Below are 17,719 nucleotides of genomic sequence, written 5' to 3' on the forward strand. Positions count from 1 at the left end.
CCTGAGATGCCGGCGTTATCAAAAGAAGAGGCATCTGTTCCACCACTATTAAGCCCTTCCTGGTCATTAAATTTTAATGGAACATTGATTTTATGCTGGAAGTACTCTTCCTGAGTGACTCAAAAGCCAGAGAAAAATATGGAACAAAATAAAAATGAATCATGACAGCGGACAGGGATTATTATTCTGGGGCTTTTCTTGATTGGTTTCCAGGGAATATACAACACTTGAATTCAATCGCTTGTGTCCTTCAGTGTCCTCCAGCAGCACAGCGGCAGTATAATGAGACAGCAGGCAGAACAGAGCAGGGACTCTGAAACAAGACACTCCTCTCTTCAGCGTGGGGAAGCAGTGATTGCCCTTGCTGTTGCTTCTGTGCTAGTTTTGCTGCTAAAGTAACAAAACAGATTGTCATATCAGTTCTCACATGTTGAGTCAAATGACATAGTGTTGATTCGTTCGAAACAAAACTATAGTTTGCGGTGCTGCAGATCAAGATGTGTCACGCTGCACATCAGCATTCATGTGCAGTGCTCACTCAAACCTTACCCCAGCAGATGTTGTCCCTTATCAGATTTTATGATGAAAGTAAATAACTGATTTCATTACATGGCAATGGACTGTAAAATGGGGACCCGTGGAATCCAATTACATCACCCGTGGGTGTGCTGTGTGTGTAACAACAGTGAGCGATCAGCACTGGGAGGCAGGTAGGGCGGCTGTGGCCCTGCATACATATTCCTTCAACACTCCACAGCGCGGCACGCTGCCAGCGCCGCCCACTGCCACTCACACTCACACCATATCAGGTAAATTATTAAAAACCGCCTGCAAAATGAGCGCGCTACAGTCTCTCTTCAAAGATATTGACCTGAGAACGCAGTCGTCTTCTGAGTGACTGACTGAGAGAAAAGATAACTGCCTCCTGATGGGGTTACCACAAGGTTAGTGCACAAGACTAAAGCAGCAGATACAGATATTGAAGATCACAGACAGGGGGAGGAAACACTGTGCACTGGATTAAGATGTTGTGTAAATGGGCGATCGGTTGATTAATCAATTAACCAAGCAACTAAATTCAGATTTACATTTGAGTATTTTCTCTGCCTTCTTCTAAAGTGTGACTATTTGCCGTTTTTGGTTTGTCTTTTGTAATATTATATTGACTAATAGACACAATGAACATTTTTCATCACGTTACAGGGAAACTAATTGTTAATTATGTTCTCAGATTTTCATCTGTTACAGTATGTCTCCTCAAACAAATTATCTTTTTGGGTTTTTGGTTAAGAAAAGGGTGAAGAATCCATTTCATATAGCACAGCAAACATGTCATCTTTGTAAAGCTGTCAATCCACAGAGAATTAATCAACAGCCCAATGTCAAAAATGGGATGTGATGGCCAACTAATTATTTTTTCAGACTTCGGGAAGAAGGATTTGAACATATCACCATTCAGAAACAAGCATCTCTCACAATGACATTTTAAAGATCAGTCAATCAATAAAATAATCTGCAGAGGACTTGATGAACATAAAGCTACATGCTTGGTTTAGCCTAGGGATGTTTATTCAAATTATAACAAAACAACAGGACAAATGAAAATATCTACTTAAGCTGACTTCTTCTACATTTTATAGATTCGATATATTGATTCAAGAAGCTCAAAAATGAAAGAATATGATTTAAAGAAATAGATTTCAGGGGGTAAATGTTTTAACAGATGCCACTGTGGAATTCAAAATCCCTCTTGAAAAAGCCTTTTTGTTGCAGCTGGTGTATTTCTGTTTCTAACAGATGACCCGGCAAACAACAAGTCATTTTTGTAATTAGATAAACCATCAATGCTAAACTCAGGTTTCCCTCAACTGGTGCCGGCCTTCACTTTAACCCTTGTCATACATCTGGCGCCATCTGTTGGCTGATCACCAACTGTCACCGTGAACAATTCGACAACAATAAACACCACGTCTGTAGATGATGGCGCCGAACCAGATAAAGCAGCTCTCTAAATGAAAATCCTTTACCAGAATAACCAACAAAGAACCAGCCTACATACATACTGACCAATGTTACACAACAAGAGGTTAGTTCAGTAAAACCATTTGGACCGACCAGCTGTAACTGTCCCTTTAAGAGCTAACAGTTTGTCTTTTCACATTCTGCATCACAGGAGAGATGCTCATTAAAAGCGCCTCCATTCCTCACTGTTTCATCAAGTGAGACTGCCAAGCTCTTTAACTCAGTGTTCTTGATGTTTGTGCTGTTTGTGTAAAACCCATCTGTTTCCTCGTCTCTCTCTTGGCAGAGGGTCCACCTCATCCGTATGCTTCTCTTTTTGAAGTCATGTCAAAATCGCATTTTTATGCATCTTAGATATCCAACTTGTCATCGGCACTCAGGCAAAAGTCGAGGAGGGCACTCCTTAAATAGCTCCTTTTCCCTTCATATACAGCACGCGCAGAAACAAGGATAGCAAAGGAATTGGAGATATGAACATTAATCTGCTACTTTTTTGTTCAGTTAACAAAAACTGATATTCAAAAATGTAAGGATGTTATGTTTTTATTTAAATATACTCATTTGTCAGTTCATTAGGCACACCAGTGAAAAGTAACATATTCTGCTGTAACAGTCCTGCACTAAATCCTCTATCATAACTGTTATAACGCTCAGTTTATGTTGCAGCAGCATCAGAAATGTGGTAATTCAACGGTGTGATCATTTTGGAGGATGTAGTTTATGGTGGTATGAAACTGGATTGAATTAAACATAAAAGTGTTTCTGTTATTTAACGTAAAAATAATAGAAACACGTGTCAGTTCATCCCAATACAATTCAATAGTACTACAAATCACAGCCTCCAAACGAAACAGTTGAATCAAACGCTCTCTGTTATTTTAAACAAACGATGAATACCATAATCTTCATAACGCTAAGATTTAGTGCAGGACTGTTGTATTAGGATGCATGTTTTCATTAGTGCACGTAAGAGCATATTTGGGGTTTGGACTGTTGCTTGGATAAAATAGACAATTTTTCTAACATTTTACAGCTAAAACCAATCAAAAATAATCCGCTGATTAATTCCTAATGGAAATTACTATCAGTTGCTGCCCTAATTATTTGTTTTACATAATTTCAACAACTGCAGTGTGGCTTTCTGTGTTGATATTTAAGCTCGAGCAGCTAAAGATGTCATTATGGTTCTGTTTTTGGTGTAAGGTTAATGAACTGAACTAAGTGCAGATGAAAATAAAGGCTGCAGCTTAATCCACATCTAAATAACCTCCCTGCAAAGCACCGCTTGTTCTCTCCCTGGATGAGATTTGGAGAGCAAATTTATTTCAAGGCAAGGGAGATCATTAAACGGGAAATCTCATTCTGAGCAGCTGTACCAGAAGGAGGGAGCGTAGAAAATAATTTCATAGATTTGGGCAGCGAGAGCCATCGGTGAATAATCAACATCACTGAACAAATCAGTCACACGTTCAGCCACAAACGCAGCAACATCCGTTTCTAAACCGTGTTGTGGTTTCACATACATTCATCTACCACAAAGCTATAGTTTGAAGAAAATCTGAATAATTATCATTTTAAAAGCATGTCATTGTGTGAAAGAATAAAGGAGAAAGCATAAATAAATATAGCTCACTTCCCTGTCAGAGAGCTGGCAGGTAATTTTCTACAGCTGCTCTAAGTGTGACAATCCCACAGGGAATAAAATCTAATATTAACAGCAAATCATTATGTGGGAACTGTTCTTCCGTGACCTGCCACTGTACCTGTGTGACTAACTCAATCTAAGTAATTGAGATATGTTAGCAAATACAATACAGTCCTGCTGTGACAGCAGAGGGTCAAGCAGAGTGTAGTGGGACTCCAAACACGCCTCGGCACCGGAGACAATTTGCATGTCTATATGTGCTGACTGACAGGGTCTTGATGTGATGCTTTCTTCTTTTGGTGTGTGATCAAGTGGCTTTTGCTTGACAGCAAAGCAGCAACTTGACTACGGCATGAAATAGTGAATGCCCAGGGGATATATGTCACCACACCTTTTTTGTACTTTACTATAGTTATTCATACAGAAACACTAAGTCATGCAGCCAGCTGTATGATCCATGGCAGAATATTATAGTCTAGAGGTTTTCACTATTCTCACGTCAGCTAAATTTAAAAGAAACAAAGTTGGTTTTCAAAGCTAAGCTGTTTTTGGGAAAACATTATACACGTATTGTTGCTTTTACTGCACTATTTATTGACTATGACAAAAAAGGATGATTACACTCCAGCACCTAAATTATAGGATGCATTTTGCATTTTACAGTGGTATGTAATATACTGATTTCACTGTTAATGATTACATACTATATATATATAAACCTGCTTCATGTTGTAACTGATTCCCCTGTGACCAATTAATCAACATAAAAAGGCGCTGCCATTGTAGTTCAAAGAATTTGTAATAATTCAATATAATGGCCTGCCTTTCCTGTCCAAGAAATCATTTTTAATTGTCTCATTAGAAGATGCTGTAGCAGTGGGCTGGAGAGGAAGAAAAAAAAAAACAATAGTTCTGTTTCCGCTCCACTGCTGAAGATCTTTGAAGCTTTCCACTTACCTGTGCAAAGCTGCGAGCCCAGACGTCCTTTTTTTTGTAACCACAGCAACCTGCCTGGGTCTTTGAAATCCCTGCAAAAATAGAATATCACAAAGTAGCGCCCTTTGAAGGAGGAAGCCTATATCATGCAACAGTCGACGATACAAAACACTGACCTCATTAAAAACTATTGTCACCAAAGGATTCTTGGCTCATAGCAGTTCTTTTTAACTGCATGACTAATTGCTGGATGTGAATTTTGATGAGAAAGAGTTTGGCCCCGAATTGTGTTTAGTGTGTAGTTTAGCAGCACATGAACAAGCAGTGAAGAAACACCCAACAGGCCTGTTTACACGTTAAAAATCAGATCGGTTAACCCTAACGTTCTGTCTGACAGTTCAAAAAACACACCTAAAATGTTTTATCAGCTTGTTATACTTAGAACTACTTAACAACATGATTTCAATGACTTGTTGCAGAAGTCTGCAGAAGAAATACCATTACCAAATAATCTTCTAATTGGGGTCTCACAAAACCCAGCTGGTTAAAGTTCACAGGCTTTCTACATTATTAATATCTGTGGTTAGTATTTACAAACATAAAACATAACTATGTAGGATTGCATACTGAATTTCTTTGTCGTTTAATGGCTATTTTGCAAACTAAACAAGCATTTGTCCATGCACAGTAGTTATGACAAACTGACCTACGTCAACAAGTGTACATGAAGGGCTTTAATGAGTTGGAAGACAAAAAAAAAAAAACATATAAAAAGGAAGAAATCATTAATTTTGCAATTACATTTTCACTCAAAGTTCAGAATAAGGCGATCTGGATGGCTGACATTGGATCTTACTGACCCCAAACATAAAATATGACAGTAGAAGAGTGAAAAAGCTCTGATGAACTCAGTGTACATGACTTAGCCACCACCTAACAAACAATGTTAACTGTTAGCTTGTAAACAATGTGAAGCATTTAGTAGCTAAAGCACTATATGCCCTAGGAAACTGTGGAGACCAAAAGTAGACCTACAATAAAGTGAATATAAGACTTACATTCATCAAGTGGTCACAAACACTGCTGCAAATTCACTTTAAGTCGCTCCGTCCATAACTGCTGAGTGTGTGACTTGCTAACAAATTCAAATTAAATTTGATGGCACTGTTGTAGTATAAACTCTGGTGAATGGTTTACTCACTAGCTGATTTACAGCAGCTTTGCAAACAATGCGCTGCCTTTTATCTCTCAAAATAACGGCAAATGTTAGTGTATAAATACTGACAAAACGAAATAATTATTATTAAAAGTTGGCTTTTTTAATCGTTCCAAACTGACCAGAGAGGGCACTGCGCATGTGTGATTGACAGTGAGACTGACCAATCACAACCTTTCCTGAAGACTCACGCGCTTCGTGGAGTAATTCCAGGAAGTAAAGAAATACAGTCTATGTCCGAACTACAGTTGTAAATGTTTCGTTTGTGGCACGGCACTAAAACGCAGTTGAAGCTGGTGTTTTTATCCAGTAGAAATACATCGATAATGTCCACCAAGTGTGCTGCGGCGGACGGTAAAAACAGCAGCGACAGCAGGTCGATTCACTCGGACACTGTCGATGAGGTTCATAACGTCCCGATGCAGGTCATCATCAGGCCGTTTCCCCCGGAGCTGGACGAGCTGAAGGTCCAGAGTCTGATGGACACAATAAAGGTAATATTATTATTGTTTAGCTGTATCTGTGTCTGCTTATATAATGAAACACTAACCTGGAACATGGCCTAGTTAGCAAACAAACATTACTCTTCCAGTGTCACAGGGTTTTTGTGAATACATTTTTAGTAGAGGGGCCTATAAAAGTACTTTTACTTTGTTAAATCAAGTACTAAAGTGGAAGTAGTGTTTTTGCAAAGTCTCTAAAGTGTTTAATTCTCTTTCTACATGTCAGAGGAAAATATATTTTCTTACAGCATGACAATATGAGAGTTCATTTACAAATTAATACAAAACACACAAATCTAATAAAACGTGGATGCTTTTATTTGTTAAATCATAGAATAAACACAGACCGCCATAAATCACTCCAGTACAGAACAGCACCACAGACTACATCCTTCAAAATGATCATACAGCATGTACAGTACAGCCAATTACCACCTTTGTTAAGATCAACATAAACTGAACATTATAACAGATTTAGTGCAGGACTGTTAGATTACCATGCATTCATTTACACTAGTGTCCCTAATGAACTGGCAAGTGAGTGTATTTGAACCATAAATGTGTTTGGTTGGTGGTTTGTCATAAGGGTCTTTGTGAATGCGGTTCAGAAATATAGACCCAGTATTTTTCAAATCTGGATTAATTTTTATGCATTTTAAACTCAGTCCTATCAAAAGATCCTCCACCTTTACGCGCACTAACACTGTGACAATAATTCAGTGATTAATGTGTATAATGTATTTACAGTATTTCAAAAAATAAGGTGTTAACATAGTAATGTTTTACCTTTCACTCATACCATAATTTACTCTTTGCGGCAGTTTAAAGGCAATAAAGAGACAGTATATTCCCTCATGAACATGTGTGTTACTTCCTTTTCTCCCCAAGACATTTCTGTAATACTTGCATCATTTCTGCTTCACAGCTCTTGTGTGCATTAATTGACAGTCTGTCTTTCCTTCTAGGAGTCAGCAGACATCAGCGTTGTTCCTCCGATTGATGTGCTCTGGATCAAAGGTAGAGAGGGGGGAAATTACTACTACTCGTTCGGAGGCTGTCACAGGTTTGCTGCGTATCAGAGGTTGAACATGCCAACCATTCCAGCCAAGATCATCAGATCAAACATCTCAGACCTTAGCACTTACCTGGGGGCTTCGACACCTGATCTGCGGTGATACTTTTTTTTTGGTGTGTTTCTATTTTATTTTTATATTTTTTTCGATTTACTTTTTTTTTGGTTTTTAGAGATTTGGCACAGGTGGATCACACATACACAGTTTTGACAACTGGTGACTGCAAAGCAAAGAGTTTACCAGCAGGGGGAAATGTAACTCTTTAGCGGAGCACATGTCATTTGTCACTTGAAGCTGCTTAAATTAAATGTAAGGATGTTTTAGTTAGTTCTTTTACCAAGTGGAAAGTATTTACACTATATATTTCCTCTTGTACAGTATCTATTTTTGCAATACAATAGATAAAATACAGGCAAAAAAGAAAAGAACAAGGTAGTTGCACAGTGATGAAAAGTCAGGATTTAATGACACTACACCACAGATGGCTTAAGATTTCGTCAAAGTAGGAAAAGCACAGGTTGTTCATCATGCAAAATAGCAGGGGCCTGCAACTGACGCAGATTAACGGAATTCAGCTATTGTTAATTTTACCCCTTTTTCCTGTGCTTTTTCTACTGTGGCACTTTAAATAGGCCTGTTGTAAACACCAGTGGCTCTTCTTGATGTGAATTCCTCCCACTGAGTACTGACAAAGATTTAAATACACGTTGTCTCTGTTGAAGCTATTCTTGTCTGAAATTATATCAGACGGTCCCTGTAGTCGGTCTCTTTTTTTGGAATGAGTTTTAATTTTGGCAATCAAAGACACAGACCTGCTTTATGTTGCAGCAGCTTAGTAGTGGAAGGAAATGAAGATGTCTTATGGGGCACCTCTTTTTTTTATTACCGCAGAAAAAAAACCATTTCTGTAACTAACAATTCAGATGTTTATCAGAACTTGATGAAGTATCAGTACTTCCAGTGTCACACAGTTGCCCACATCTTTCAGTGATGTTCACCCACTTTGTTCATGCACGCTCAACTTTGATTGTGATGTTTCCGACAGCACAAGGTAGCGAGCCAATAGACAGGAGCCTATAGACCAGATGGTTTGTCGAAGGAGTCGGGTGTTACGAAAACATCATCCTGACAAAATGCAAGATGTTGTGGAGTCTTGCTGAGTCTGTTCCTTCTGCCTGTCGCCATCCCTCCTGTAACCTTCCACATTTTGACAGAAAGATTGGGAAGCACCGCGTTACCTTCATTGTACTGGTCAGCTCATATGAAGACCACAGTCACATCAGAAAATAATCCAAATAACCCGATTACTCCTCAGACTATGGTCCATGCTGCATGTAATAGTTACAGTAAATAACACAAATAATCTTCAGCTGACATAATGTCCCGCTTGTTGTTATTGTCGCTGACCTTGAGTGTGGGCCTGCTTACTAAATCAAATCAGACAGCAGATCCCTTGCGTCTGTCTTAGAGGAAGGAACTGTAGTTTTGCAGAATAATATAGGTAACCTATACGTCGAGACAAGGCCTTTCCGACATCAGCACTTTCACAATGCAAGCTCGGAGCTGCTTGACGTTGTCCCTTTGTGGCCATCGAGGAAATGAAGGGAGACCCGGGGCAGGTTTTACCGTCCGGCCCCTGATGGACTCTAAATTTCTCCCCTGAATCGTCGCGTGTGAGAAGATTTCCTGTAGCTTGCTCACTGTCTGGAAGTAACCATATCCTCAAAGGGGTTTTGACACGCAATACCGGCATGAAAAAATACATTGCACCTGTTGCTGCAGGGAGCGGTTTCCATGGGTGGTTCTGCACGCTTTATCTTTGAGGATTTAAAGAGATCAAGGGGATTTGAAGGCCACGACAAGGAACTGTTCAAGGCCATTTTCCCGAATGGATTGGATTTTTATTTACATATTTATTTTGTGAATAGTGGCGGATGTTGTTCATTTCAATGTGTTCACACGTGGGTTTGAGGAGGACCTTGTTTGTTTGGCCTACTTGGGTTTCAACCAATTTCCTGTTTCCTGGCTTGATCATCTGTCATTGTTCAGAGTGATGTATGTACACAATGAGAGATTTGCTAATAGTGTTTGTGCGTAAAGAAGCTTTTACTGATGGAAATGTGGCACAGCAATAAAACATTATGGGAATACAACAGTCGGCAGACCCAGACTCTTTCTCTCAAATGAATTGGTCAGTTGTGGTTCAAAGCTTTTATGAGATTTCATGAAGGCTTTTTTTTTTTTTTTTATCCCCTAACCTGAATCTTATTTCATCTCTTCTGTGTAAGTTCTCACATGCATCGTCAGCACAAAAAAGATACTACCAAAATAAATATCAAAATAAATATATATGACTTTGAGCCTTTTTTGTAACTGCTGCAACAAACAACAATGTGACTAATGATGGAGGAATTTAAAATAAACGTGAGTGATATTTAAATTTCGTGTTGTTTTGTTTTGTTTTGAATGCACAGACTGTAAATCTCAACAGTTTTTCATTCTGTTTTGAGACACAATATTATACCGTATGTTTATTCTCATAAGGTCCGGAGCTAAGAGACATGGTGCAACTTAAAACGCTTTTCAAGCACTGAATAAATATAAGACAAGAATGAATTGATCTAAAACGCCGCAATCACTTGTGTCAAACTAGTTTTACTTCATCTGCTTTTGATATTGGCTGTCAGGTTCATCCATGTGTGCCACACAAAACAAGTCATCTTGGATTCAATAAAAAACAAGGTGAAAATATCTTTCACTTTTGTTATCTTTTCATGATTTACAAAATCAGAACTCACCAGTGTAACTTTAATGACATTACGTTATAAGAACATCTTTGTGGTTACTGACATTTGTGTTCAAGCAGCCCACATCTACACATTTGAGTCAGTGCTGAAATCATGACTGTACTGTAGCACACTAAAATATTTGATTACTAAACTAGAGGCTGCTTGTTTAAGACTCCTTTAGCTTGCTTTTGGGTGTTTCTTTTGTCAGATTTCTCTATCTGGGTGTATCTCATGTATAAAGTGATCAATCCTGACTTAGAAAGTTCTCCAGTGTCATAATTAAACTTCTGAGACCTTGGGAAGTTGATTCCGACTCCCCTTCAGAGTCCTTTAACATTTAAAGTAAAGCTGAAAAATGATCTCTGGTTAGCCAGCTCACCCATTTGTTCCACTTGGGGAGGCATTACAGCCAAATCCTCTGGAAAGAGTTTGGGTTTAGGTGTTTCGAGTCGCTGAGGACTTCTCACAGCTTCCTATCCGGAATTCCCTCAGACTACTGGTGGCTGAAGGCGTGTAATTTGTCCCAGATTTGCAATGCTGTATCCACCCTCTGACCTCACCGCACAAACACATTGTGCATTAACCCTCCTCTCCATGTAGCTCTGTGAAAGTATACATGTGGTATAACAGAAATAGTCTTCTGTTATGATGCTGCAGTTAGTTTAAACACTTCCAGGTAAACTTTCCCTGTAAGACATGACCTCACTCATTAGAAGGCATTATCTCGAGTTAACGGGCATGCACTTCAAATAAACATTGTCCTCTAACATCTGTTGATTTCAGATGGAGGTGTAGGCAAAGCCCCACTGATTCTGCTGTGAATCATATCTTCCCCATAGTTGCAATGGCACTGCATTTGACAGTGCCATTGCAACTATGGGGAAGATATGGTGTGAAACTAAAGTTTTAATGGAGCTTTTATTATACAACATTTGAATAGTTCTCAATAATGGTGCACCTGTGCCTTTCTTGCTGTGATCAGACAAAATGTCTGCTGTAAAAAAAGACATTCATAATGTTTGAGGCTTTAAAGTGTGTAAATAGCATTAAATAGCATTAGGGAAGAATAAATACTGGTGATGAGTGATATCTTTGACTTTCAAAAGGCGCCGAAACAGAAAAGTCTGGGAACTGCTGACCTGGATACCTAGGTGGGTGCTGCATCTACAAGCCAATACATATGTAGTCTTAATAGGGCCAAGCAGTGGTGCAATTTAAATTTGTGAAAGTTCTTTCAGTCAGATATAAACTTGAGGTTGAGATTGTGTCATACAAAATACAGTTGACAGATTATTTGGCAACTAATTTAATAATTTACATTTACGTTGTTTGCATCTTTTTCATGGATCCAGCTTCTCAAATAGATCAAATAAATCCTTGACGACTAAATAAATTTGTTGCTGTCCTGTGTATTGCAATTTAACTCCTGCTCTATATTTTCCTGATTATAATTACAGTCTTTGCTTAATGTTTTGCAGAGCTTTTACTTGCAACAAAAGTATTTTGTAGTGTTGTATTAGTACTTTTACTTAAGTATCTGAGTACTTCCGCCCTCACTGGGCCTGATGTCACCATCTTGCGCTGTACGTCCCGGACACATTTAGCTGATAAGACTATGGACTATGGACAGTGCCTAAACATTTTACAGATGTGGTCATGAGCTGCTGGATGAGGTAAAATGTGTTGTGTTTAAGCTTGTTTCAGGATTGATTTAATCTTTACTTCAAGACAACCTCCACCTAGTGAATGAATCAATAGCCTCTAAAAACATAATTTCACTTTTTTAAACTAAATAATTCCCTACACTGTTTCTACTCAAACTATGTACTGTATTTGTTAGGGACTATTTTCAGATTCAGTTTCAAAGTGAGTATTTAGCACAGCAGGACAGCGTGTATGAGATCAACTCAAAATAAACAGCACGGCCCATGTTGATTGTAATAAAGGGAAATGTCACACAGTGCAACAAGTTTGAGCTCACTGACATGTTTTTAATAGCTTTTGGACAACAATGGAGCTCTACTGCATGTCTCAGGGGAATAAACTATATCTGTGACTGCACACGCGATACTTGTCAGTTTGATCTATTCATTTTTGATTTTCAGCTTTCCAGGGGATTTTGTTGACAGGATTAAAATTTAGTCTTTTCTAGGGATGTAAAGGAAGGCATTAACAAGCTCAGCAGACGACACCAGGAGAGTGGGGCAGAGCTGGTGAGATTTACCACTGCTCTCTGCTTCACACATTTCCACAGTCAGTGACTGCAACCTCACATTATTACAGCAAAACTGTAACTGCGCCGCCATTCTTCATATAGAGTTGAAGAAAAGCAGGAACTAGACAATACTGTACCACAGCTACTCCTGGGTGAGACAGAACTAATGGCTACTATGCTACATTTTGCACAATTTTCCAATGGTATCATTAATCACGAAAAGACATGATTCTGAGTACGCTTCTGAACCTCAAATGTTTTCACTGACTTGTCAATAGTAGGACAGAGTAGTAATGTCTTAATAAATCTAAGCTCCTGTAGCCACACAGTCAACTCCGTGAAGTTGTACTTGGACACATTTGCATTTGGATCTGAATGCTAGTGTCAGCATGCTAATACGCTAACATGCTAATGGTGACAATGTGGCTGATGCCCAGCTCCTTGCCAATGTGTCCTTAGACTGAAGTTGCTCCTGATCACAGCACTGAATACAAAGCACAGGTTGAGATGACATTAGATGAATGACATTAGTTTTACAGATTATATGGGACTCCTATATTGTAGACTTTAAAACCTCCAACGAGGCTGACCCTTTGACCTTATTAAATCTGGAAATAAGAACAGCCTTGTAACAATAAGTCATTACAGTGATGGAATTGAACATGCACCAAATAACCTCAGCTGCAACTTTACCAACTCTGATGCAACGCAAATCAATCACAACAATGTTACTGTCAGTTTAAACCTAATAGTTCTGGGCTGTTGTTTCATTGAATGTGTGGTTCACTGCAACCATCTAATACTGCTGACGTGCTGCACTTTGATAACGGATACAGCCACAGACTAAGACTTAGACTGTATTGTCATTCAGGTATACAACAAGTGTACACAGAAAAATTGTGTTGCATTGGCTCGGCACAGTATTAAAATATACAGCAGTAGACTGTATATTGTGTATCGTATATAGGGACAACTGGAAATGGTTCATTTCAGTTTATCCTCAAGGAGACAAAAATGTGTTTGCCAAATGTCCGAAATTTGCTGAGAACTTATCTCAAGATAATCACCATTCTTGGTGCCAACAATATCTGTGTCAAGTTTTATGCTTTGTGCCAAACCATTCAGAAAATGCTGACAGCCTACGTGAACATTTTAAGTACTGGAATTATCTGAACTGCTGGGGTAGTTGGAGTAATTTCAGGATTAACAATGGTTTTAAGGGTTCATCCCCTGGGAAGCATGAATAGCTTAACCAAACTTTATTGCGGCCAGTCCATTAGTTACCAAAACATTTCACTAAAAGCCAAACATGTCCACCTCTGTGATATACTGTAGCGGCAGCAGATAAAAACCCATCAAAGTCAGTGGGAATCATCCTCTGGGGACCACGAATTTATGCATAAAATGCTGTGGTAATCCCTCTCGTAAAGTGATGGACAACAGAGTAGCAAAACATGCACCAGATAACTTCCTCTCTGTGGCTCAGACAGAGCTTCTGTTCTCTGGGATCTCTGGAGCACAACAACATGGACCTCAGTGGGTGGCAAACCCAACATGCTCTGGCTTCATCACTACGGATAAACAGATTTGCTTCTTCCGGACGAGCACTTAGAGCATGTCACACTTCCCTGAAATAAGAGAGTTGTTCTAAGTAATTTCAACTTCTGTCTTTGGTGTGAAGTCTCACACACACACACCCACACACACACACAAACTATCTTAGAGCATATAATACATTTAATAAAGGAGCCTTAAACAGCAATATTTCATGGTGAATGTAGATAACCATTTAGCAGGGTGTGAGATTTGAAATTTAATTTGTTGACCTTTAATGTGTTATTACTGGATCATCTGATATCACAACTAATTAAAATCAGGTTATGTATCTTTCATAGCTCATAATATTTTCAATTAATTTAGATGAAGCTTAATCTCTGTAGAGACTACCTCATTTCAGCAAACTATTCGCTCAGCCACTGGCCCTGCAGAGTCCTGTTTTCACTTCGTGTCCCCTGTAAGACCTCAGTGCTCTTCCAGCAGACAGTTTGGGTGTCTGATGTCGGGCTGTTGATGCAGCTGAGGCACGCTGAAGCGGCTGAGTGTGCTGCCGGCTTGCTTCTGCTCATGTGGCTTTGAGGGACTAAATCATCCATTTGCCACCACTTTGTTTTTTTGAACTCCAGGCGGCCAGCAAATAAATCCTTGTCATTCCAGCATCATCTGTTCATTGTTTATTTACTCACACTTAACTTTCTCCTGCTGCCTGACCTCTGATCCCCAGTATGAGTCAGAAGCAGCTTTTAATGCAGGACACAACAGTACGATTGTTTATTGCTTTGCCATAGTGATACATAGTTAACGTATGTTCCTACATATGATATTCAAATGAAATAACTTCTTACTTTTGACGTTTGACAGTTTGAAAGTTTATGTTTAGATGGCAGGGAAGCTGAAGTTCTGTGGAGAAACAGAGTTAATTTACCTTTTGCCTGTATTTGTGGTTTACCAGCCAACAAAAACAGAACTCAGTTGGTGGCAAAACCGTAAACATGTCAGACTGAGACAATATAGTAAACTGTAAAATAACTGAAAAGCAAACATTAGTCCCTGAATGCATTTAAAGAACTCTATAACCAACATGTAAATAATGCAAATGTATAGTCACGACCCAGAAATATTCATTACTATTCATTACTATTAGATAAGAGTTCTTGCATCTCATGCATGCAGGCACTAATGGAAATCAATTACATTAACTACTTTTATGCAACTTCATTTTAATCACAATTATTATTGGTCTACATAGTTTACATTTTTACATTGACATTACTTTAGATATTAGTTTTGACATACAAAACATGATTTTTATAGACTGATTACACATTTTATAAAGTAGCTAAAAATAAATTAGTTGCCACTTACACATAGTATGCCGCTATATCTACGACTGGTATTTTGTAGTGTACTGCTACTTGGTGCCATTCCCTGTCTTTCAATGAAGTTAAATCCTTATTGTGCTAAATAATGACAACAAAATGATTAGATAAAAAACGCACAGTGCATTTCTAGTCATCACATTATGAGCAAGGGTTCCAGTAATCACTTTATCTTTTTACTGTAAAACCATCAGTTGAGTGATTTGTAAGATTTTAACATGTTTCTGGTGGGTTTGCACATGGAGCCAGTTCACTTGAGGGGCCACTGTCTGTAAATCTGCAGGCAGCTCCTCCCATCCAGCTATAAGAGCACAGCTGACCAGGTAGTCTAGGTCCATCCTTAACTAGGCCAAGGCAAACTGACTTATGAAAGGTCGGACGTCTTTATTAAAACGTGCCTTTTAGCAGCAGGTTATTTGTCGCTGACTATGTGCCATATTGAGATGTAGGACCGGTCCCTGAGTTTGTTTTTGGACTGACTGCACAGCGGATCTGGACCCGGGCGCTGGTAACTTTTAAAGATGACTTTTGCCATGCTGCGGCCTGTGGCGACGCACTTGATCTACTCGGACTTCACCGCCACATCCGAGGACGACGAGAACCGCAGCGAAAGCGACGGCAGCTCGGAGCAAAGTTACTGTGGCTCCGACCAGAAACGAAGACGGATTTCGCGCAAACTGGACGGGGAGCCCACGGTGGTCATTAAACAGAGGAGCGCGGCTAACGCCAGGGAGAGAGGCCGGACCCAGAGCGTCAATACCGCGTTCACGGCGCTCCGGACCCTCATACCCACCGAGCCAGTGGACAGAAAGCTCTCCAAGATAGAAACTCTAAGACTGGCGTCCAGCTACATCTCCCATCTGGCCAATGTGCTTCTCACTGGAGACGGCAGCGTTGATGGACAGCCGTGCCTCGGCGCGGTTCATGCGCAAGGAGAGAGCGGGGCGAAACAGCCGCGGACCATCTGCACCTTCTGCCTGAGCAACCAGAGAAAAGGGGTAAATACTGTTTTTATATCTCCATGGTCACGGGTTAAAATTTAAATGTTGAGCATACATAATAGGGCTATGTCCGTATCATAACCGTTTCTATGTAGCTATACATATTTTATTTTTTCCTGGAGCCAAAAGTACTTTTACGCACGGAATATCTTGTCTCACTCATGGCTCGACAGTAAGACCTTCACAGTTCACTGTGCAAATCGTGTGTGTGTGTGATAATCAACCCTCTTGCATGTGGAAAATAATTGAAAATAATAGCTGAAACGAAATGGCAGTTGATTTGTTGAAACTACTGTATTTCCCTGCAGAATACAGAAATAATCTGAATTTACTTCTGGTGCAGATACATATTGTTCAACATATGACCGAGAGCCTTCTTTCTTTCCAGATAAAGGATGGAAAAGACTGTCTGAAAATGCGAGGGCTGGCTCCGCTGCGAATGAGACGCTGATTGAAGACCAGTGATTGAAAAGCAACCTGAAAATCCTCAAAGACTTTCTCAGGGAAGAGTCAGAGCTGGTTTTGCAGATCGCGCCCGCACTCATACACACGTACACATGCTGGATCAAATGATGGGACCGAAGGAAGGAGAGACTATTTATACTTGACTGAGAAATTTAGGCATAAGCCTTTCAAAGATGCAGTGCATTTGTTTGAAACTTATGTCCATTGTTTGTGGCATTGAAAGTTTAAATAAAATCTATTTTATCAAAATAAAAGCCATTTTGATGTCTTATTCACGTTTTATTATGACCAAATCAGAACAAAGACACAGCTGTGAGGTAGACAAAATTATTTAAATTATGTCAGTAGATATTTCAGGTGACGGCCATGATAGGTGAGACGTTTTAAGGCATTTGTTTATATATCTAGCTGTTTGGAGAATGACTGATACAAGCTTCATTTTCCAACATAGGTCCATTTTACAAATTTCGTGGTATTAAATATTTGTTTTTGCTGAAAAATCTCTCTCGCTGTCTCTCTCTCTCACACACATTTTCATTGTTTGCCAAGACTTTATTTACAAAGCCTGCAGAACTAAATGCTTGGGGTTTCTGGTGTCATAGACTGGTGTATTTTTCCCAAATCTCACGATTGGTGTTTTTTGAAGTCTGTTATCGATTAGTCACGGCAAATAGTAGCCCACACTCTGTTAGGAGCCCCCAACACAGCTGTCGGTGTGTCAGAGGGATAAATCACTGCTGTGGGCCCAATGGACAGGGAGAGATGGGGAGAGAGGTCAGAGGTCGCAGTGGCGCTCTGAAGTGAAACCTTGTTGACATGTAATCGTGGCAAATGATGCAAATATAACCCTTGGACGGATCCTTGAGATAACCGTTTTGTCGTTTCTTATTAGTTCTTGAGTTGTCAGCAGCAAGATCC

At 39.5% G+C, this 17,719-nt stretch overlaps 2 protein-coding genes across 2 annotated transcripts; both read left to right on the forward strand.

Moving 5' to 3' along the window:
• Positions 1-5,992: 5,992 nt before the first annotated feature.
• srxn1 (sulfiredoxin 1 homolog) lies at positions 5,993-9,592 on the forward strand. Its single transcript, XM_084553413.1, has 2 exons — positions 5,993-6,313; positions 7,288-9,592. The coding sequence occupies exons 1-2, from the start codon at positions 6,074-6,076 to the stop codon at positions 7,495-7,497; spliced, it is 450 nt and encodes a 149-aa protein (XP_084409539.1). The 5' UTR covers positions 5,993-6,073; the 3' UTR covers positions 7,498-9,592.
• A 5,731-nt stretch (positions 9,593-15,323) lies between these two features.
• Positions 15,324-17,075, forward strand: tcf15 (transcription factor 15). Its single transcript, XM_084554241.1, has 2 exons — positions 15,324-16,333; positions 16,725-17,075. Exons 1-2 carry the CDS (start codon positions 15,857-15,859, stop codon positions 16,785-16,787), a joined length of 540 nt encoding a protein of 179 aa, XP_084410367.1. The 5' UTR covers positions 15,324-15,856; the 3' UTR covers positions 16,788-17,075.
• Positions 17,076-17,719: the final 644 nt, after the last annotated feature.

Source organism: Chelon labrosus, assembly GCF_963514085.1.
Source record: "Chelon labrosus genome assembly, chromosome: 10".
Classification (NCBI taxonomy): domain Eukaryota; kingdom Metazoa; phylum Chordata; class Actinopteri; order Mugiliformes; family Mugilidae; genus Chelon; species Chelon labrosus.

Bases quoted from the DNA above. Each gene is read 5' to 3' on its own strand.
- srxn1 (XM_084553413.1), top strand. From the start codon at position 6,074: ATGTTTCGTTTGTGGCACGGCACTAAAACGCAGTTGAAGCTGGTGTTT. The intron at 6,314-7,287 runs GTAATATTATTA...CTTTCCTTCTAG, and splicing joins GTCTGATGGACACAATAAAG to GAGTCAGCAGACATCAGCGT.
- tcf15 (XM_084554241.1), top strand. From the start codon at position 15,857: ATGACTTTTGCCATGCTGCGGCCTGTGGCGACGCACTTGATCTACTCG. The intron at 16,334-16,724 runs GTAAATACTGTT...CTTTCTTTCCAG, and splicing joins TGAGCAACCAGAGAAAAGGG to ATAAAGGATGGAAAAGACTG.